Source organism: Sinocyclocheilus rhinocerous, unplaced genomic scaffold (assembly GCF_001515625.1).
Source record: "Sinocyclocheilus rhinocerous isolate Xijiao unplaced genomic scaffold, SAMN03320098_v1.1 scaffold945, whole genome shotgun sequence".
Lineage (NCBI taxonomy): Eukaryota > Metazoa > Chordata > Actinopteri > Cypriniformes > Cyprinidae > Sinocyclocheilus > Sinocyclocheilus rhinocerous.
This window is the reverse complement of record NW_015629570.1, coordinates 1,338,546-1,362,407: the sequence shown is the minus strand read 5'-3', so window position 1 is coordinate 1,362,407 and position 23,862 is coordinate 1,338,546. Positions and strand designations below refer to the sequence as shown.

General features: G+C 33.8%; 1 protein-coding gene across 1 annotated transcript in view; it reads left to right on the top strand.

The window, feature by feature from the left end:
* The window catches only part of LOC107739338 (alpha-1,6-mannosylglycoprotein 6-beta-N-acetylglucosaminyltransferase A-like), an 88,998-nt gene that overhangs the window by 46,428 nt on the left and 18,708 nt on the right, over window positions 1-23,862 (top strand). Inside the window, exons 5-12 of the mRNA XM_016551435.1 lie at window positions 3,141-3,230; window positions 5,060-5,131; window positions 7,307-7,468; window positions 11,015-11,184; window positions 11,266-11,400; window positions 12,946-13,079; window positions 17,083-17,216; window positions 23,048-23,197. Of these exons, the coding sequence (XP_016406921.1) occupies window positions 3,141-3,230; window positions 5,060-5,131; window positions 7,307-7,468; window positions 11,015-11,184; window positions 11,266-11,400; window positions 12,946-13,079; window positions 17,083-17,216; window positions 23,048-23,197 (1,047 nt within the window). The remainder of the gene's footprint in view (window positions 1-3,140; window positions 3,231-5,059; window positions 5,132-7,306; window positions 7,469-11,014; window positions 11,185-11,265; window positions 11,401-12,945; window positions 13,080-17,082; window positions 17,217-23,047; window positions 23,198-23,862) is intronic.

Here is a 23,862-nt window from a genome sequence, read left to right as displayed (position 1 = left end):
CACGGCTTTGAGAGTCAAAAAAACATACACAAACAAAACCAAATTAAACCCTGCGGCTCGTGACGATACATTGATGTATAAAGACACGAAACGATCGGTCTGTGCAAGAAAACTGAACAGTATTTATATCGTTTTTTACCTCTGATTTTCACTGCAATGTCCGAACTGTCCTTAGCGCATCCTGAGCGTGTTCAACAGCCGGTGCATAACGCGTCTTCTTCCTCTTCTTGCTTTACGACGGATCGCAGACTTATAAGTGCATTACCGCCACCTATCTCTCAAATGGACCATTGACACTCCTAATTGAGATTGTCCATGCCATTGCTGAGCAACAACAACACGGAAACATGTCGAGAAAACGCTGTTCAGTCTGGATGTCAGGAAACTACATCATTGCACAGCAGGGCTGTGACGGTCGCCGTGACAACTACGCAACCGGCGGTAGTGCACGTGACGTCACACACTCTATAACAAGCATAATACAAAGTTTTGTATACAAGTGTAATAATAGTAACAGTTGCAAATTGTTTTATTTAGACTATAAGTCTATGCTAATTCGCAAATTACCTCAAACGCCATACACAGCGTTTGATCCTGTAGATTGGCAGGTTTGAGCGCAGGAAAATACAGTACAGAATACAGAAACCAAATACTACATCGCCAATCTGGAATCATTTCCATTCATGTCACCCATCCGCATTTGTGCAAGTGTCTTCAAGTTCACGTGATCGCAAATGCTTGACTGGTCAGGTTTGTATATACTGCATTCGGTGTTTGAGTAGTGCACGTGACGTCACACACTCTATAACAAGCATAATACAAAGTTTTGTATACAAGTGTAATAATAGTAACAGTTGCAAATTGTTTTATTTAGACTATAAGTCTATGCTAATTCACAAATTACCTGAAACGCCATGCACAGCGTTTGATCCTTTAGATTGGCAGTTTTGAGCGCAGTAAAATACAGTACAGAATACAGAAACCAAATACTACATCGCCAATCTGGAATCATTTCCATTCATGTCACCCATCCGCATTTGTGCAAGTGTCTTCAAGTTCAGGTGATCGCAAATGCTTGACTGGTCAGGTTTGTATATACTGCATTCGGTGTTTGAAAAAAAAAACATGAATTACCATTCTGAAACATCCTGTTGTAAGCGCGTTTGAGGAGGTGGTTGGTTGTCTCCTGCCGTCACCGATTCGGGGTCTGAGTTCGGCTCAAACATTTAAGGCCAGACAACATTTCCCTCAGCAGTGACCATCATTACCGGTATATATATTATTAAGGACATCAAGACTTAAAATAAAACTCCAGAAAGGTGTAAAATATGTGGCCTTTAAGACTAGTTTTGTGCTCCAGGGTCACATTTAGAAACCATTTCCATCCTGAATCCAGACAAATAGATTTTTTAAATTAAAGACTCTCTGCGGGATGTTCCCCTTACAGACAGAGAGATATTGTTTCGTTTTGAGACATATTTGAAAGCTTTTAACTGATTTTGTGTTAGTTATGAGCAGAGTACTCATGTTGTTACTAAAGTCTGCAAGAATGACAAGCTTTGGGAAAAGTTAGAAAAGACAATAATAATTAGGAGAAAAAGAACAAAAATGTGGTTTGCTAAAAGTTGCTAAAATTGCAGAATAAAATTATATATTAAATATAGAGGAGCTGTAAAAATATATTGAGATGGTTTTTGGTACTTATACCGCAAATATATATTATTAAGTATATATATTAAATATATATATATTATATATTAAATTAAGTTAAATATATATTTAATAACGGTTGTTACCGTTCACATGTCTGAAGTGTTTCATCATGTGACTTAACCTCCCAGAAGTTTCAGATTTTTCAAATCCTTTAAAGAATTCAGAATGGAGTTTTACCATGTGATAATGCTTTTTACTTCTTGGAACGCCACTCTTCGTAATGAGCTCACCTGATACTCAGAACGAGTCCCTCTGGATTTTTACAGCATGTTGATGTAGCAGCCAGACGGGACAAATTACGAAGGATTTAACATCAAGCAGAGCACACGAAGCTGGTCGGCCTTTTCAGTCAGATCAGACCTGAGCTTGGCCTCGTCTCAATAATCGCAGGTCCTTTCGTTTAGAGCTCATGGAAATTCCTGCGATATGGAAATCCTCTTAAAATCATGCAGAATTAAAAACAAAATGTGACAACAGTAACATTGAGAACAGCCTGACGGATTTGTTTGACTTTAGTCTGAAGGGTTAGAACGTCTCAAAACGGTTTTGTTTATCCGTTAAACCAAAGCGCAAACGTAAAGAATCTAACAAAAGAGGATGTTTTTTAAGACGATGTGCTTTTAAAGGATTTGTTTAAAGGTCGACGTGTCAAGTTTTATCCAAATTATGCCTAATATTTGCAAATCATTTGGTTAAATTCTTGTTCAGTCAACTTTGAAAATCTGTGATTTTAATTTGATTTGTTTGGCTATTTGTGTACCAAAACCTGTTTTAAAAACAAAAGTAAAAAAAACAAATGCAAACATTTTCTTATTTTGATTTTGTGTGTGTGTGTGTAAATTTTTTAATAAAATTACATTGCAATTAAAATAAAAACATTTAATAAATTAATATATTACACTCTTACCTTGCAAATCGTTTGGTAAAACCATTTGTTAAATTCTTGTTCAGTCAACTTTCTGTAGTTAATTTGATTAGGTTGGTTTTTATGCACCAAACAAATGTAAATATTCAGACATATGCAAATTAAGCAAAATACGTTTGTGTATTTTCTACATTTTTTATGCAGACAGTGTAAAATGTATCATCTTCATACAAATTTTTTTTCATCAAGTGCTGACTCATTAAAAACGCACGGATGGCATCTTTTTTCAGAAACCCCGATCGATAAGTGTGATCTGAACCGCACGCTGCGATCAATACATCCCTCTCCGTCCTAGAGAGAGTCTCACTGTGAGAAGAAATTGGATACAGGAAGACGAAACCAATTTTTCTGAAGGTCAAGCTGATCTAAGAACTTCAAAAATATCCTGGAAAAACTGACAGGAAATAAAACTGCGCACCTTATTCACAGCTTCCTGCACAAATGCTTGTATACTTGTTAGATTTACAAAACCCTTTTTTTTGTTTTGTTTCCTCCTCTACAGTGGATGAAGGACATGTGGCGTTCGGACCCCTGCTACGGCAACTACGGAGTGGACGGATCCACCTGTTCCTCCTTCATTTATCTGAGTGAGGTAAGATGTGACAGAAATATTGGCCTAATGGTTACGAATCTGGGCTTAAACGTACAGAGAAAAGTATGTGGCAGTACCATGGTACTTTGACATAAAACCATGATGCTAGATGGTTTCCATATTCATGTGCTATTGAAAATGTACTCCCCCCTCAGGCCATCCAAGATGTAGATGAGTTTGTTTGTTTCTTCAGATTTGGAGAAATGTAGCATTACATCACTTGCTCATCAATGAATCCATTGAAGTGAATGGGTGCCGTCAGAACGAGAGTCCAAACAGCTCTTGCACAGGTTCTGCATGATCCTCTTCAATAATATCCTCTGCTTCTCAATCGGGCTCAAACTGATAAGCGATATTAACGACGCCGTTGTTTACAATACAACCGGAGCACATGCCGCTGAGGGGAGGGGCGGGACGTTTAGACGCGCACTAGAGGCGGTTTAGCCAATCACAACACACTGGGCTAGCTAACCAATCAGAGCCCATCGCCTATTTCTGAGGGAGGGGGCTTCATAAAAAAAGGAAATGATCAGTCCGTTTTTCAGAGAAGGGACAGAGCGGTGTGGAATAAAGGTAAATTATGTGAAAAATAATGCGTTTTTTAAAAAACGAAGCATTAACACATGTTAGACTGCACCCCATAAACACAATCAAGCCTAGAAAAAACCCAGTGAACCACCCCTTTAAGACGTTTTCAACTTCAAACCGTTGCTAAAATACGAGTTCTCTATTCATAGCATTGCTTTCTCCAGTGAAAAAGTCATCTCGTCTGAATCACGAGAGAAATATACACAGATCCAGCACAGATTACAAAAGCGAAAACAGTCCAAAACAAATAAGTCATTGGATTTTTGATGTGAGAGGACAACAGGGGATTGAGTTTTCCACTGGAGGAAGTGCTATTGTGGATTATGGAGTTGTATTTTGGCCAGAAGCAATGGTTTGATGTTTATGATGGATTTGTTTCTTATGAACACGCAGCTTTTTGTTTCTCAAGACATTACCTGAAGGACTGGACTGGAGTGGGGTGGTGTGGATTACTTGTGGATTATTGTGATGTTTTTATCAGCTGTTTGGACTCTTATTCTGACGGCACCCATTCACTTCAATGGATCCTTTGGTGAAAAAGTGATGTAATGCTAAATTTATCCCAATCTGTTCTGATGAATCAAACTAATCTACATCTTGGATAGCCTGAGAGTGAGTAAAATATCAGCAAATTTTCATTTTCTGGTGCGCTGTTCCTTTAAGATATTTTAAATGATATGGTTTCATGTCCAGTAAACCTTGTTAAAATGGCCTTAACGGTTTTAGCTGAGTGTGGTTTCTGTTTGGCTGTGTGAATTGCTCCCAATGCCACAGTAAACACATGATCCTCTATAAAACACAAAAGATGTGATGCGTGAAATTTGAGAAAATGGTAAAAATGCAGCTTGTAATTCATTTTGAGTGTTTAATGACTTCCGAATAAAATTTTGTGGAACAATCAGTGAAATTAATGGATGTCTCATAATAACCACACTCTGTGTGTGTGTGTGTGTGTGTGTGTGTGTGTGTACATCTGAAATCTATTAGACAGAGCTGCACATACAGCATCGTCATTGCGACTTGCATACATTTCCATATCAATCATCTCATTCTCTTTAACAGTTGATGTGTAATTTAAATATTGATCAGGTAGTTAAATTAGCAGACTGGTATGTAAATACGCAAGGCTACTCAGAGAAATGAGATGTAGTATGTCTACAAGATGTGTTTCCACGCTCTGCTGGTTTATGTCTGATCATTAGCTCTGACGCACACTAACTCGCTGTTTTTGTGTGTGTTAGGTTGAAAACTGGTGCCCTCGCCTGCCATGGAGGATCAAGAATAATGCTGATGAAGCTGACAGGAAAACACAGGTCAGCTGTGGTTTGGGGACAAAACTGTCCTCAAAATATGATAAAATGTCCATGAAATATATTAAATAAAAATAATTTAAATTAAAAGTTAATAAAACAATGAATAATACATTTTTAATCAATAAAAAGTGTATATATTTGTAAATAATTTAAAAAGCTTCCATAAATACATCTATAAAAAAATGAAACATTAAAATGTAATTAAAATAAATAAAAAATTTGCATTTTATAAAGTAGTTAATAAAATAAAATAAAAAGTGTTTCTTTTGGGGTAGTGGTTGGATTAGTATATTAAAAATTTATAATAGATTTCTAAATTATGTATATATAAAATATATAATATATATAAAGTTAGTATACACTGGAGATAAAATAGCTTCCAGAATATGATAAAACTTCCATAACTACATCCTTAAAAATAAATTAAATAAATAAAAATGAATTAATTGTAAAAAATAGGGATGCACCGATACTGCGCTCCTGTACTCGTGCCCGTACTCGTAAAAATGCCCCGATACCAAAAGCCGATACCACACAGCATGTGAATACAGCTGTGTCCAGAAAAAGAAACACTGAAAACAGAACAACAGAGAGTAGAATGGAGTAATTAGAGATTAAGGATGTCTATGAAGTACATGTAAGTAATTAATATAATGTTAAACATTCAATATTCACGCCTGTACAGCGGATGTGCGCGAGCTGATAAGCTGAGCGCGCTGAGTGGTTTGAGCGCGCGGCGGCACAGATGCGCGAGCTTGTCGAGTGAATATCTCACAGACATCACTGGAAAGTTTGTAGTTCGGTCGGATATGTCAAAATCAAGTAAGTAAAACAGTGCACTAGTTACTAAAGTTATTTGACTGTAAGGAGAGCGAGAGAGCGAGCGAGAGAGTATTTTAGGTAGGCGTGGTTGACTCTTAACTTTTATAAAGAATATCTCTTTGGATTTGGGACTTTAGTCTTTGCAACTTTACAGATCTTCTTTATGCACCAAGAGCTTGTAACACTCCAAAGAGAAAGGGAACATTGAAATCGCATCATATGACCCCTTTAAAGCAGAAGTGAAACTAGCAGACTGTGTGAAAGGCTAGGCTGTAAGTGTCTCTCTCATTCTGCACCAATACAAACGTGTGCGAGCTGCGTATGTTTAGTTTGCTTTAAGGCCAAAGTATACTTCGGTTTTTACTCGTACGCGAGGGTCCGTGTACACTGCGCGTGACGCAAATTACATCACCAAAATAGTAGCGTGCACTCATATAATGTATAACGAGTGGTTCCCTGCATTATTTTAGGAAAACGTTTTGTGATTACAGTATTGAGCTGGAGCAGCTCTAATGCGCCATTAAAATGAACAGTGAAAGTAACAAAAGCTTATACAGTACATTTTAACAGGTATAATTAGGAGTGGAAATAACCGAAGGTAATATCTGTTTGTTAAATGAAGCCAACTTACATGATTCAAATTATTATTTTGTTTCTGTACCCAATATTTTAAAAAAAGTACAAATGCTGTGAAAATACAAGTATCGGTATCGGCGAGTACAAAAAAATGAAAGTATCAGTATCGGACTCGTTCTGAAAAAAGTGGTATCGGTGCATCACTAGTAAAAAATATTCATAATCCTTTTTATTATGAATTGTAGGGTAGATGCTGGATTACACATCATTAAAATTAAATTACTGTAGTTTGTGGATAAAATAGTCATCAGATTATGGGGGGAAAAAACCTCCCATAACTACATCCATAAAAAGTAGTACAGTAGTAGTATAAACTTGCTTAAATTTAGAAAGTAAGAAGTAATGCAATACTTTTTAGAGAGAGTAATTAGTACAGTAATCTAAGTACACTGTTGAAGGTGTAATTAGTAACTAGTAATTAATTCCTTTTTTTTTTACTTTATGATGATAGGACAGTTTAGAGTTGACAGGAAGTGAAGTGGGAGAGAGAGGGGGCGGGAAAGATACCGCCTCTTTGAGTTGTGATTCGAACTCGAGATGCCCGTAGCGCCAATGGCAATGTATGTCGGCGCACTGCCCACAAAGCTATCAACGCCAACAATTAATTCCTTTTTTATAGTGACTTACCCAACACTGGTCTCCAGAATATGACAAAATTGACACAAACTGTCACACTCTATGCAACTCACGCAAACTGTTTTGTTTATTTTTGTGCAGACGGAGATCCGCACGAGTTTCGACGAGCTGTATAGCGTGATGTCATGGCGCGAGGAGTTTCGCTGGATGATGTTGCGGATCAAGCGCATGGAGGAGCCATGGGTCGGTGCCATCCGCTCCCTCGCCACCAAACAAAACCTCCACAACCGCAAGCGCAAAAAGGTGAGTCTCAAGAAATGTGGCAATCTCGGTATTCACTGAACATGTCAGCCTTTAATAACAATTGATGCAAACTCCCTACCTTTCTGTGAAAACTCACCTTTTTGAGATCAAAATAGGTCACCTACGAGATTTGTATAGATCTGATGAGATTTTTTTTGGGGGGGGTTGTTAATAATTACAAAACCACAAGTTTGTTTACAACTTGTTTTTGCGGCATTGAGTATTGTAGCCAATCACAGGCATCTCTGTTGAAAGCAATGGCCAATCAGAGGTGTTTTCTGTAGGTTAGTCAGAATCTGCTCTGAACTAATTTTTGTTTTCTCAAGTTTACAGAGTTCTACACGCTCGAAGATATAGATACAGTATAGTATAAATATAAAATAAAAAGTATAGTATACAGTATAAATACAGTATAGTTACAGTCGTGGTCAGAATTATTGGCACCCTTGGTAAATATGATCGTGTCCAATGTGTATTAGAGAAAAACATTTGTGTCATAATGATATTTCCCCCCATTTTAAATTCTTATTCTCCAGTGAAAGGTTAGATTTATGTGAATTTTTTAAATAAAAGATCAAAATGATTAACAATGCAGATTTATTTTCACAGCCGCCTTTGATCATATTTACCAAGGGTGCCAATAATTCTGACCACGACTGTACTTGTTTTTCATGAATGTATTTTACTACAATACAAGGAACAATGTGTAACATTTTACCAGATTTAGTCCTGCACGTACTCACTTTTATATGTTCCCCACTAATGTTATTTCACTAAATGTTTACATTTTATAAAATTATTGTGCACTCATGATTTTTCTAGAATAACCTTTGCTGCTGAATTATCCACCAACCTAGTTTATAATAGTGTTATTTTCATAGATTATCATTATATATTTTTTATTTGTTATTTATTATTAAAATGGAGTTGTCTATGTTTGGTAGATTGTGTTTAACACATAAAAGAAGTGACGATCAGGTCAACACACAGAAGTACATTAATTCTACGTTGATAAAAAAAAAAAATGTGCTGGTATCGGATTGATATCGGTATTGACCCATACTCAGAATTTTCAGTATTGGTTCAGATCGGTTCTAAAAAAAAATTGTATCATTGTATCCCTAATTTATTATTTATTAGTTTTATTTATTTAGGATATAGTTTTTCACGTTCCGATTACAATGTCTAAATATTCTTAAGAATAAAACATTCTTTGTTCTTTAAAAGAGTGTACTTGCATTATTATGCTATTATATTGTCATACTGTCATTAATCAGTGGCGTAAAATTGTCTTTAAATGACAGTTATATCATTTATCGCATTTAATTTTGGTGCAATATATCGCACAACAAAAAGTAGTTATCGTGACAGCCCTACACACTGCGTAAATAAGAGATTGATTGTGTAGTTAGTGATTGATTATTGAGAGTCCGAAATTTTCGTATGCGTTTTTTCGTATTCATCATCCTTTCCTATCAAAATGCTTGTTACGGATGCGAAAACGCATAAAATAGAACCTGATCCGAATTTTTAATGACGAACGAAAGTTTCGGAGGCAGTGTGTATACGTGATTGACACAACGTGAGGTCATATTTATTTTTTTAACGTGCGAAAATTTTGGACGAGAATTTCAGACTCAGTGTGCAATGACCTTAAGTTCAGTCAGTTGTGGTATAATAGGAGCCCATTGCTCTGTTTCTCTACATAATCCTTTGACAATTTGAAGAAAAGTTTTGTAAAATGTTAAAAAATGACTTTTTACACGGCACCCCTGCTCTGGACAGACGGCACCCCAGGGTGCCGCGGCACCCCTGTTGGGAAACACTGGTCTAATAGGACCGAACGTCCACCTATACTGTTTCGGGAGTGACAAACTAGAATGTAAAAATTGCGCGAGTGAATCTGCTAATTTTTTCCACTGTCTTTGTCGCTTTTTTCACCCATGATGAGTTTGCATCCCTGAACAATGCAGCTGGCGTTCCCGCCCTTTTCCGAATGAATAATTCAAACGAATGCAGATAGACGCGCTTTCCCAGGAGCATCTTTGACTTTCTCTTTCACCTGTTTAGAGCTTAAAGCTTGTCACGGTTACCCATAATCCTCCGGTGATACTTATCCACCACACAAATGTGACTGCGTGCGAGTCCCTTGAGATATTAATACTTAAACAAATGCCGTGAATAAAAAATGTATGACTGCGCCATACAGATTCTGACATGACAGAGAATTTAAGAGACTGCAACCCACAGTTTTTTAACCCAGAATGCAACCTTCTCTTCCCATTTACTTCTTCACAATAGGCATAGTTAAGATATTTAAGACCACAAAAAACATGTTGGCAATTATTTGAGCCATTTTAGGCAAATATTAATCATTCAATTTAGTGGAATCAGACTTTTTGATCAGTTTTAATCAGGCGCATCAGTTTAATAATGAAAATGTTGTGTGATTTTAATATTATAGAAAAAATGAAACAAAAATACTATGGGATTCATCTTTATTTGCATTGTTTATTGTTCTAATAAATCATATTTATCAATGTTTTTTGAATATTAGTTATATTTTCGTATGTATTATTAATACATTTAAAATATATATAAGGTTATTATTACATTATAAAAAATAGATTTTTTGATTTTGTGATTAATAAGCATATTGTTTAATTACTAGTAAAATTACAATGACTGTTTTATATATTTTATATATTAGTGTATATTACTATTATTATTATTTAGTATTTAATTATTTAAATATTTTATTATTTATTTAAATTGTTATTATTTATTGATGAAATAATCAAAGGTTTTTTAAGTACTAGTTTTATTTATATTTTGTATTTTTTTACATTATTTTTAAAAAGTTAACCGTAATATTTCAATACTCTGCTTTTATCGTAGTATGGAATCATATTTTGATATTTTTTAATTAGGACTGCCAATTTGATATGTTAAATTTAGCTTCATTATTGTTAAAGAAAATAAATATTATGCAATTAAATAAAATATAGTTAATTCGTGTAATGAATTTAGTGCTGTCAACAATTAAGCGCGATTAATCGCATCCAAAATAAAGGTGTTTGTTTATATAATATATGTTTGTGTACTGTGTATATTTTATATATATTAAAAATACACACACATATACAGATATACAGTATATATTTTGAAAATATTTACATGTATATATTTATTTTCATATAATTTATATTATATATAAATATATTGAATATATATTTTTAAATAAATACATGCATGTGTGTGTATTTATATATAATAAATATACACAGTACACGCACATATATTATGTAAACAAACTTATTTTGGATGCGATTAGTCATTTGACAGCACTATATGAAAAATAATAATAATACTTATTATTATTATTATTAATAGTTATTATTGCTATTTTTAATGTACTGTATTTTTTATTAAAGTTTATTTAAATGTTAATTATTAACATACATTTTTTTATTAAAATAAAATTGATATTTTGTTTAAAATGTGTAAAATATCTTTTTTTTTTTTTCTGGTTTGATTTTCTCTTAGATCCTGGTGCACCTGGGTCTGCTGACGAAGGAGTCTGGTTTTAAGATAGCGGAGAACGCGTTCAGCGGCGGCCCTCTGGGCGAGCTAGTTCAGTGGAGTGACCTGATCACCACGCTGTATCTGCTCGGACACGACATCCGCATCTCAGCGTCTCTCGCCGAGCTCAAGGAGTGAGTCTCCAACCCCTTCTCTGGCCTCAATTCTTCAGTCAGGTCCATTCAGTGCCATTTAATTCAATTCTGTGTCTCCAGGATCATGAAGAAGGTCATGGGCAACAAGTCCAGCTGCCCTACAAAGGGTGATAAAATTGTGGAGCTCATCTACATAGACATCGTGGGTCTGGCTCAGTTCAAGAAGACTCTGGGCCCGTCCTGGGTCCATTATCAGTGAGTTCACATCACATTTGTGCTTTAGTATGAAGTATTTTCCTCTGACACAGTTTCTTCAGCTCTGTTGAGAAATGCGACACTCGGGCGTTATTGACCACGTAAGCCGTTTGAAATGAGTCTGAACCTGATCTCCAGGTTTTATCTCTGTCTTCAGACACTGAGACAGATTCTCGTGTGAATCCGAGCTGTTATTCCAGCCAGGATTGGGCTTATCTAGTAATCAGGGTCGTCTGACCTGATATGATCCGTTAGCTGATACCAAACACAATCGTTTGCTAATGTATAACTTCCTGCAGTGTTAGAAACCGCCTTTACTGTAGTCAAATTTATAACATCTGTGTATAAAGATTTGTCAAATTCTCCAGAAAATTATTCGCTTTATTTCAGTTATTGTTTTTTTTTTTATAAAAAAAACTTTGTAAAATCAAAAGTACCAAATTTTTTGAATCAAAAGTAAAGTTTTCGTTAGAAAATGTGCTTAATTGTCATGAAAAAAAGCCAAAATCCTGATGATGATGATAATAATAATAAAAACAATAATAATAATTATTATTATTATTATTTTTATCCATAACAATATTATTATTAGTAGTAGTAGTAGAAGTAATATTAATTACTTTTTACTTTAAGTAATTAAATAATAATTATAATGTTGTTATTATTATTATTAGTAGTAGTAGTAGTAATATTATTTATATTTTGAATAAGTTAATTAAATATTATTTAAAAACAATGATGATGATGATAATTATTATTATTATTATTACTATTGTTAGTAATATTATTTAATTTTGACTTTAAGTTAAGTAATGAAATGTTATTTGAGTTTTCGCTAGAAAAATGTGCGTAATCGTCATGAAAAAATGCCAAAATACACACAATAAAGATATTAAAGTTATTATTATTAGTAGAAGTAGTAGTAATATTATTTAATTTTGACTTATTTTTTCTTGTATTAGTGGTTATTTCACCACAAAATAGAAAAAATATTGTATTACAGTACTTAAATTGTTTTTTTAATTACAGTCATTGCTTTACATAAAGAAGATCCAAGAGTAAATCTTAAGTCATATAATAAAATAATACAAATATTGTACCATAGTTTAAGTCCTTTTTTAACTACAAAACAGTTTTTAAAACCAAAAGTGCCACATTTGTCCACCAAAAGTCAAGTTTTTCATTAAAAATGTTTTGCTTGTCATAAAAAAATTCCAAAATGCAGATTATAATTGTTATTGTTATTATTTCTATTATTCTTAGCATATTGTAATGTATAATGTAATGCCTTTTTTGTCATTCTTCTTTAAAATAAACATACTAAAAATTGAAAAAAGATAGTTAAGTGTATTTTATAAATATATACACACATATACAAAAAACACTATGCAGCATCCAAATATTTTATATATTCATGTTTTGACTTTAGAAATATATTATTATTATTATTATAAGCATTTTTTAATGTACAGATGTCAGCACTCTGTAGATGGTTTGTACACTGTTGTTATATGCCCACACTCCAGCTCTGAGCGTGTGTTTTAGGTGCATGCTGAGGGTCCTAGACTCGTTCGGGACGGAGCCGGAGTTTAACCACGCCCACTACGCCCAGTCGAAAGGGCACAAAACTCCGTGGGGCAAGTGGAACCTGAACCCCCAGCAGTTCAACACCATGTTTCGTAAGTCTGCATGAGAGAGGCTTTGTGTGTGTGTGTGTGTGTGTGTGTGTGTTTAAACCTTTCCCGTTTTACCCTTTGGACATGGAAACTTTATCCGGGCTGCTTCGGGGTTCCGGGGGTTTGGGTGGCGTCTCCGATCGGCTCGGGCTCTGAATAGCTCTTTTGTTTACCAACAGACTTTGACATTCTCATAAAACATGAGGCTTTCCAAGCAGAACTGCTCTTATTTCTGATTAAGGCTGTTTGAGAGCAGAGATTGCTTACATGTTTGAACGCTTTCTGGAGAGTAACTAACAGCTCAATCTCACCAAACTCCTCAAGAATAACAAGTCATATTATCAACATTATTTTACCACAAATCAAAAAAAGAAAAGAAGATAAAAAATATTGTATTATAATATCTTTTTATTGTACTTTATTTACATTTCAGTCATTGTTTTAATTACAAAAATGTAAAAGTAAAAAATTAAGTCATATTATAAGAAATAAAATAAGAAAAAAATATTTAAAAAAAGAATAATAAGAAACTAAAATAAATATTGTATTATAGTGTTTTTATTTATTTATTTATTTGTTTGTTTATTTATTTATTTTACATTTCAGTTATTTTTTTAAACTACAAAAATGTTTTTAAATTCAAAAGTGCCAAATTTTTTGTTGGAAATGTACCTAATTGTCATGAAAAAATGCCCAAATGCTGATGATGATGATGATTATTAATGTTATTATTAATGTTATTGTTACTTCATGACTTATTTTTCTGACATATTTGCACAATTTTCTACCATATTCTCATTAACATAATTAATGAGAATTATGTTAATAATGTGTTTTGAAGGTAATGTTTTACTTTTGAGTATTGTTTTAATGTTTAAACAAATTCTGAAAATAAAAATTGAAAAAAAGTCAAAATGGAAAAGATGAATGTATGCAAATATATATATTTTTACAATGGGTTTTTTTCATGACAGTTAAGCTCATTTCCTCTCCATATTTTCATTCTCATATTTTTTTAATAATTATTTTTCTAATAATTCTTTAAAAATATTGAAATAATAGAAATGATAATAGTAAAAAAAACTTTATATTTTATCTCAACTTAAATTGAAGACACTACAACGTATTTTAGTTTATCATTAATATATTAATAATAGATCACTGTTTTGCATTACCTCAATGACAGTTTATTAACTTTCATGGAAATAAATCATTTTATATTTTGCATTTTATTGCTTTATTACGACATTGAGCTCATTTTTCGCCATATTCTCATTACCATAATTTGTCTGTTTTACTTGTGAGCTTTTGCCATTCTTAAAAAATTACTAAATATAATAATAATAATAATAATAAAAATCAAGATAAAGACAGTACAGCTTGATGTATAGATGTTTAAGTACTATAAAAATAATAATTAAAATAATATATGATAATATTATTAAATTAGTAATAATAAAATAACATAAATATAATTTTTTGGATTACAGTAATGCCAATTTGTAGGAAAATATGCGTAATTATAAATGAAAACAATATCTCTTAATGAAAATATCACATTGCAAAACATTGCTGCAAAATATAATCTCTTGATTTTTTTTTTTATTGAGTATGAGCTGTATGTTACTATTATTATAATACATATATGAGAGTCTCTTTCAAAATTGTCAATTTTTAATCTGTTGCTAATTCCAAATCCAGCACTTTTTGTCCTGAGATCATTTTATCCATCAATTTTCATGTAAGAATGAAGCTTTGTCCTTCAGAAACTAATCCGCACTTAAACAAAGCACATTAGTGTGTGTGAAACTCAACAGGATAAGATGTCTATCACAGATGAAAGCCACTGCAGTGACGGGAGACGTCTGTGTGTATGTGTGTGAGTGTGAGTGAGTGTGTGTGTGTGTGTGTTTGTGTAATATGCTGAGGTTTCATTCTTTTCCGCTCCTCTACTTCCACTCCTGGATTTAATAAGAACTCTGTCTCACACACACAAACTCCTGCATTCCTGCTAATTACTGACAACATCTCGGTGACGCCACCTGCAAACTGCGTAATGTGTCTCCTCAGCATTCCTGCATGTAGTTGCTGCGTCATGTTGCCAAGCACTCTTCTGAAGGGTGACGGGTGCGTTTGTGAGGTCTAGACTCGTCTTTCGCAATTCAACCACAAACCTTCCTCTTTTTTGGTGCAAAAACTTCAGAAAGAGACGTTAGAAAATCGTGTACAACTTTATGGAATGAAAATTGGAAAATTGGAAAAAGAATGTCAGGTTTTCGTTCACACCGTGTGTGTGTGTGTGTGCGCTTGAGAGAGTGTGTGTGTGTTCTCGTAGAAGCATATTTGCGCTATTTACAATATCTATAGAGAGAAGGAGAGCAAGAGGTCCGTATTCCATGTAAACGCCATTTATGGTTTCTGCAAAATTGCGCAAATTGCATTATGGGCCGCCTGGGTTCTGAATTTCATCCTGCACTCTCATTGGAATTGACGGGTAACCGTGACAACACGCTCCAGCTGCTCCCGCAGGCAATAACCACAGACCGTATACACACACACACACACACACACACATGCATGCATTCGAGGTGTGTGTGTGTAAATAAGAAATCTTAATCTCAGGATTGAATTTTTTGGACAGATGGCATTCAGGTGTATTTCTGCCAAGCCTCGTTACCCTGGCGACCTCTTGGACTAGCGTTGTCATGGTAACAGCTCCTCGCTTGGCAACGTGGACACCCACACGAATCTTTCTCATACACAATTAATCTGAACATCTTCCCTCAGGCGTTCCGGTCCTGATGTGCTGTGCTAGATCAGATTCCTGTGGTTAAGAAACAATTATATTTTGAATTTAAAAAATCTTTTTTACTCATCTAATCTCCTAAAAATCTTCTATTATTGCATTATTTGTTTCTGTGTTTGTTCTTTTTTCGTTTGGTTAATAATGTGTTATTTTATATCAGTTTCTTTATAGAAACGTGCCTTAAAATTTTTAATCTACAAAAAAGGAGAATGTTGTCAAATTATATGGGGTAATTTGTCAAAATATATAAGTATATAATTTTTGGCCAACAAATTTTGTAATTTAATACGTTTTATAAATGTGTCATCCTGTGACATTCTAAAACAATTAGAAAACTTACGGAAATTACGGAAACTGCCAAATTGTTAAGAGTAATGTACAAAAATATGTATTTTTTAATGTAACTTTTTAACTTAAATTTTTTTAATTTAACTTTTTGGCCAACAAATGCTGTAATTTAATACAATTTATATATGTGTAACATTTAAACATGTTGCCCTGACAAGTTTTTTATTAAAATGTATATTTTCACAATTTATTTATTTATTTATCCATCACATTTTGTAATTTAATACATTTTATAAATGTTTAACTTTAAAACATCACATCTTGCCACAACCGTTTTTATTCAATATTTTAATAAAAACTTAAATGCTTATGAAATTGAATTACTCAAACAGCCAAAATAGTAAAGAGTAATCGACAGATAAAATATAAATGTGTAACTTTTAAAACATGTGACATCTTGCCCCAGCCTGATATTTATTAAAAATACTTTAAATACTTTTAATACTTTAAAGTTTAAACCAACGTTATATAATTGACTTTTGCCTTGGTGTATGTGATTTTAAATATTTTGCTATTTTAATACATTCATATTCATATTTACAAACAATTTGTTCTTGCTTCTTGTTAGTAACCCAGTACATTATCATGCTTGTTGAAAGTAAATAAATAAATGCATATAAAATATTGATTTGAGTTGAAATTATTGCACTATGTGAGAATTCTGAGAATATGTATTATAATTCATGTTGTTTTTTTTCTTCCACATATTACTCTCTTTAAATTGCTTCTCATACTGTATATTGGTAAAAAAAACATGTTTTATTAATATAATCCACATTAACTTCTCATGTTCGTGTTGTTTGGCTTGATCTCTCTGCCCTCTTCTGATTGGTTGTTGTGTTTACCCCGCAGCTCACACTCCAGATAACAGCTTCCTGGGCTTCGTGGTGGAGCAGCACCTGAACGCCAGCGACGTCAAGCACATCGACGACATCAAGCGGCAAAACCAGTCGCTGGTTTACGGCAAGGTGGACAACTTCTGGAAAGTGAGTTCTCCTCGAAATCAGTCGCTTCCAACTTTTTTTTGGCTGTTTACATGTGAAACCATGTTGTTTATATGCTAGATTGTTTCGCCACGTTTTCCGACTTTGAGCGCCAACAAAAGTGTTTTCAATTCGACTGCGATGACTTCATCTTTCCCCACCACAAGGCCACGGCCGGTTCCGCCGTTTAGATGTTCCTACAGAGAGCGTTTTGCTGCCCATCTGGATCCGAAACGCCCCGTGTGATGAGATACGCAGATGAAAAACCAGTCCCTCTGTACTCACACACCATCCAGAACATCTAATCCCACACATTTTTCCCCAGGAGGGACCTTATTCTCAATCTGTTTCTCCAATGTCCTTTAGAGAAAGTTTGCATGTTTTTGGCGAACAATACGGGATGAAAAGAGTCATATTATGGATAACAAGATTTTTCCTGCACTCGTAGACATGAAACAAAAAATGTAACATGAAGTATGCCAGTATGCAAATGTTAGCTAATCGCAAAAGAGCTCATTTACGTATTTTACAATATTGTACAGTAATAAAATCTGGCCGTTTAATTTTAAGATTCACCAGGATGTTGCGACAAAACGCTTGTGTGTTTGTGACAAATACCGTGGGATGAATAATATTTTTTCTTGCTCTTTTTGACATGAAACGAGAGTTTCGATGTGAAGTTTGCCAGTAAGTAGTGGTTAGCTAATCGCAACAGAGCTCATTTACATATCTTAAAGGTACAGTAACAAAAACAGACAGTTTAATAACAGTAATTTAAAAAAGTTTTTGTGCATTTTTGTCGAACAACGTGGGTTGAAAGGAATCATGGATACATTTTTTTTTTCTCTTTGGCACAAAATGAAAGTTTGCGCAAAGATTGCCAGTATGCTAATTGCAACAGAGGTCATTTACATATCTCAAAGATACTGTACCAAAAAAAAAAACAGCCCGTTTCATTCTAAGATTCAGCAAAACTGTTGCAAAAAATAGATGCGTTTACATTGGCAATTTATTTGCGTATAACGTCAGGAAAATTTTTCATGATTTTCAAATACAACACAGGATGACAAGCGTCATGTTTGGGATTTTTCTAGCTCTCTTGGATTCAAAAGTTTGCATGTGAAGATTGACAGCACAAAGAGGTTGGCTAATCACAAAGGAGCTCATTTACATATCTTAAAGGTACAGTAACAAAAACAGCCCATTTAAGGTTCAGCAAGAGGTTGCGACATTACTTGTGCGCATTTGTGGTATAGAATGTGGGATGAAAAGAGAAAAATTATGAATAATATTTTTTCTTGCTCATTTTGGCATGAAACAAACTTCCATGTGAAGTTTGCAGTACGCAGTTCTTAGATAATCGCAACAGAGCTCATGTACATATCTTAAATAATCGCAACAGAGCTCATGTACATATCTTAAAGGTACAGTACAGCCCATTTCATTCTGAGGTTCAGCAAAATGGTTGCGAAAAATAGATGCATTTAAATTGGCAATTTTTTGCAGAAATCTGAAATTTTTCGCAATTTCTACATACAACACAGGATGAAAAGAATCAGGTAATGAATGTTTTGACGGTAATTTAAGAAGCTTTTGTGCATCTTTGGTGTACAGCGTGGGTTGAAAAAAGTCATACTATGGATACAATTTTTATTGTTCTGTTCGACACAAAATATAGGTTTGCGCGAAGTTTGCCAGTATGTACAGAGCTCATTTACATATCTTAAAGGAACAGTACCAAAAAAAAAACCACCATTTTGTTCTTGGGTTCAAAAGAGTTGCGAAAATTTTTTACGTACAACAGATGATGAAAAGGGTTATGTTAAGGATAATGGGATTTTTTTTCTTGCTCTGTTCGATGCGAAAGTTTGCATATGAGCTTTGAAAGCACACTAGGGCTGTCAAAAAAAATTAGAATTTCGAATATTCGTTGAATTTAAAATAAAAATCCACATTCGAATTTTAGGTGTGCGTTAAGGAGGCAGCCTAATCAGTGGCGCACGAGATGCGATGTGATTTAAGTGTCATTGCATTTTAATGTTTTTGTTAGCCTATCCAGTTGAAGCCACCAGATGCGGCGCTGCTGCCTTGTTAATTACAAATATTGCTGGAACAGAGAACATAAATGCGGAGAAGATCTTGTTTACATCAAAACTGAAACCAAGCCGTTCAACGCGGAACACATTTCGCGCATTTTCTAGAGGGACATCTATCACCGTTGCACTCGCATCTCGCACAAAAGAGCTGCATGTTTAGAAAGCCATGTAAAATTAATGCAAGTTCAACTTTGAAAAAACATATCTCGAGACTTTATGACGGGGTTTTTTCCCCATCCCACTGCAACTCGTGTTTTTAATTAAAAAATGTACTCTGTGTGATTGGCTTTCGGCCCTTTGTATTAAACTATGCATACATAAATGATGCTGTTTTGTTTATAGTTGTTTAAGCAACTTAATTATAATTGGTTTATAAACATTATTTTAAACATTATGCACTTTTTTCACAGATAGTCATGTTATCTTATGCTTTGAAGAAACGTGCATTAGTAATATTTTCGAATTCGAATATAATTCGAATTTTGATAATATTTAAGTACAAACTTCGAATTTAGTTTTTCAGCCATTTTGACAGCCCTACAGCACACAGAGGTTGGCTAATCGCAAAGGAGCTAATTTCTGTATCTTAAAGGTACAGTAACAAAAACAGCCAGTTTAGTTCTAAGGATAAGAAAAAGGTTGTGAAATATAGATGCAATTATAGTGACAAACATCGCAGTTAACCTCAGGGAAACTTTGCGCATTTGTGACGCACAACGTGGAATAGAAGAGCCATATTATGGAAAATTCATAATTATCCTCAGGGGATGTTTTTTTTTATACATCACAGGATGAGAGAGTAATTTTATAGAAAACAGGATTTTTTTTCTTGCTCTGTTGGACATGAAACAAAAGTTTGTGCGTGAAGTTTGCTAGTACGCGGAGGTTTGGATAATCTAAACGTACAGTAACAAAAACAGCCTGTTTAATTCTTAAGTTTCAGCATAAGGGTTGCGAAAGACGGATGGATTCACAGCGACACTGCATTTGCAATTAACCTCAATTTTATAAACGTTTGCGCAATTGTGACGCACACCGTGGGAGTGCACACCGCACAAGCTCATTTACATCTCTTAAAGGTACAGTAGCAAAAAAAAGTCCAGTTTGATTCTCAGGGTCAGAAAGAGGATGCGAAAGATGTATGCTATTACATCGACAGTGCATTCTTATTTAACCTCATGCAATTTTACTGATGCCGTCCTTCACCCAGCGATAGAGAGAAAGGCTCCTGCTATTGCACAGCCTCTCAAGAACTGGTTTCCATGGAAAAAAACTTGAACATAGACCCTGAATGAGTGAGTGTGTGTGTGTGTCGTCTAGAGATCAGAGGATATGTGTATAGGCTTTTGAAATGCAAATAAAGTCTTGGCTGCATGAATGCACACAAATACATTCATCGCGTTATTAGCGCTACAAGTTCACATGCAATGCATCTCTGTGTTTATTTTCTGTCTCAAACACAGATGCTTTTCTGTGATTGGTTTTACTCTCTCTCACACACATACACACACACAAACATATATATTTAGGGCTGAAATATGCTTGAGAATGCCTTACGGTACACTAATCACTCAAACAATGCACATTTTTCTGCTTTGTAGCTGCAGTGTTTTCACGCTGTGTTGGCATTTCCGGCTCATATCTCCCATAATCTTATCACTGCGTGTTTGTTAGTCGATAAAACAAGGAACTAATTGATGATTAAACAAGGAGATCATTGACATTCTGTTGGATAGTGTGTGTGTTCTGACCTAACTGAGATAACTCACAGACGTGAATCTAGAATCATACGCAAGAATACAAGAATGTGAATCCAGACTAAATATTATAATAAAAAAGGTATTTAAAAAAATATATTTTTCACTTAAGACTGTGATAATTTGTCATTGATTTATTTTTGAAGCTTAGTACTGTAATCACGCGATTTGCTGTAAAAATGCAGGGAACCACTCGCTATAAATCTCCTAACTGTGATATTTTCATAAATAGAAGTCGCGTTTTTTTCATCTGAAACGTGCAGCGATTTATTTTCCAAAGCCACTCATATAATGCAGAAACACTCAAGCAAGCAGAACACGCGCGCACGTATTTGTACTGGTGCAGAATGAGAGGGACAAGTACAGTACAGCCTAGCGCATTTCACACAGGCTGTTAGTTTCACTTTCGCCAGAAAGTCGTGTATGCTTAAGGGTGAAAATAAATGACGTTTATAGTGAATGCCCCTATAAATTGTCTTATATTTACGATTTAGTTTTAATCCAAATGATGCGTGCTAAGTGAGCGAACATCAGTAAAGATCACACAACAGAAGTGCGCGCTCTCTCCCTCCCTACAATTAATAAATACACAATTTATTATGTTGTTAATGTTTTATTTATTTATTTTGATGATTATGGTTTATTGGTAATTATGGTTGATATATATTTTGTTGGTATGATTGAGTTTTTACTCTCACCTTGTTCTTGAGACCTTGCTTACACACACACACACACGTCTACCAGTTTTATTTCTGTTTGCATCCTCTGACAGGAAGTGGGCGTCTTTGTGTTCTTTGAGTGTTTGTAAAGAAAAAGCTTACTTTTATCCTCTTCATCTCTTCAATAAGATGATGTAGTACTACGATTATGAGTTGTTGTTCTTGCAATATGAACAGCAATATTGCAACTATATTTTATAGTATAATATCAATATAATGTTTCTTCTTCTTCACATTAGTATAATATAGTTTATAATATAGTATAGTATAATATTATAATATAATATAGTATAATATCCATATAATATTGTATTAATATTATAGCTTATTATTATTATTATTATTATTATTATTGTTGATAATTTTTATTGGATAACAATTTTCTAATAAAAATAATTTTAATTGTATATATATAGTATAGTATAATATTATAATATAATATAGTATAATATCCATATAATATTGTATTAATATTATAGCTTATTATTATTATTATTATTATTATTATTGTTGATCATTTTTATTGGATAACAATTTTCTAATAAAAATAATTTTGTAATATTTAATTGTATATAATATCCAATAATTTTATATAATAAATAATTTGTAATTTTATAATGCAAATAAATAAAATATTATTTGAAAATTCAATATTTGTTTTATTTATAGCAATATTATACATGATAATTTTATATCAATATTATATTAAGATTATTTTATATTTAAGACCATTTTTAAATAAAGATGATTATGAATACTTAAACTAACTGTAATAATAATTCAAAAAAATATTTAGCCCCGCTAACATGATCTTGCTTTTATCAGTGAAAAAGAAAAAATATATATCATTTGTTAATATGAACAGTAATATTATACTTGATATTTTATAATTACTATCATTTATTATTATTATTATTAGTTGTTGTAGTAGTAGTATATTTGTATTATTATTATTGAAGTATTTTGATTTATATAAAAATGCAATAAAATGTATAATTGTAATTTTGTAATACAAATAAATAAATATTATAATTTGTTTTTATTTAAAGTAATATTATACTATTGTTTTATGAATACTAAAGAATAACTGTAATATGATTAAATTCTGAGTTCAAACATATTTAGCCCCACCCACATGGTCTTGCTTACATCAGCAGAAACCAAAAATAGTTTCCGAGTGCTACAATAAGACTACTTTAATTCCATTTCATCAACCTTCGTCACTGGTTTCTCACGTGTACGTATTTTTATTTGTGTTTTAGGATAAAAAGAAATACTTGGACGTCATTCATTCGTACATGGAAGTGCACGGCACGGTCCACGGCACGAGTACAGTCCACCTGCCGGCCTACGTGAAGAACCACGGCATCCTGAGCGGACGCGACCTCCAGTTCCTCCTGCGCGAAACCAAGGTCTGAGTCAATAAAACATTTCTGGCAGACTTGAAATATAGCCTGTACAGTTGTTTATTAGTAGTGTCTCGCTTCAGTTTTGAGTTTATAGCGTTTGTTGATGCTTGAAACGTAAGTGTGAAAGCTGCACTGCACTTGCATGGTGACCTTCACGACTTTGTGGCTTGTGTCTGGCATGAAGCTCAACCACGAGAGAGGATGTGCTGCCCTGCTGTTTCTCTGAAGTCTCGCAGCTTTTTTTTGATTTCTCCCACCTCGGCCTTTTTTCCTCGCTGTGAGCTCGACTTTTAACTTCCCTGTTGTTTCAACTTCATGCAAACTCCTGGAGAGCGAGGCTGCTTCATTTACGTACAGAGAGAGTGAACGTGTCGTCAGACTCGTTCGACTAATTTGCAAATAAACAAAGTCACTCGGAAGCCCATCAGACATGCAAATGTTCGCTGAACTCGCCTGACGTGCTTCTGCCACACGTCTTGAAGACGTCTCAATCTTTCTTTCTAGAAGCCTGCTTGTTTTCAATACCTCTCTGCTGCCACCCGCTGGTAAACCATGGAAGTTCAACCACAGAAAGTTTCTAGACTTTTTATGCACAATTAATTATATTTATTATTATTATTATTATTATTATTTATTATTAAATTATATTATAAATCATCCTAAATGTA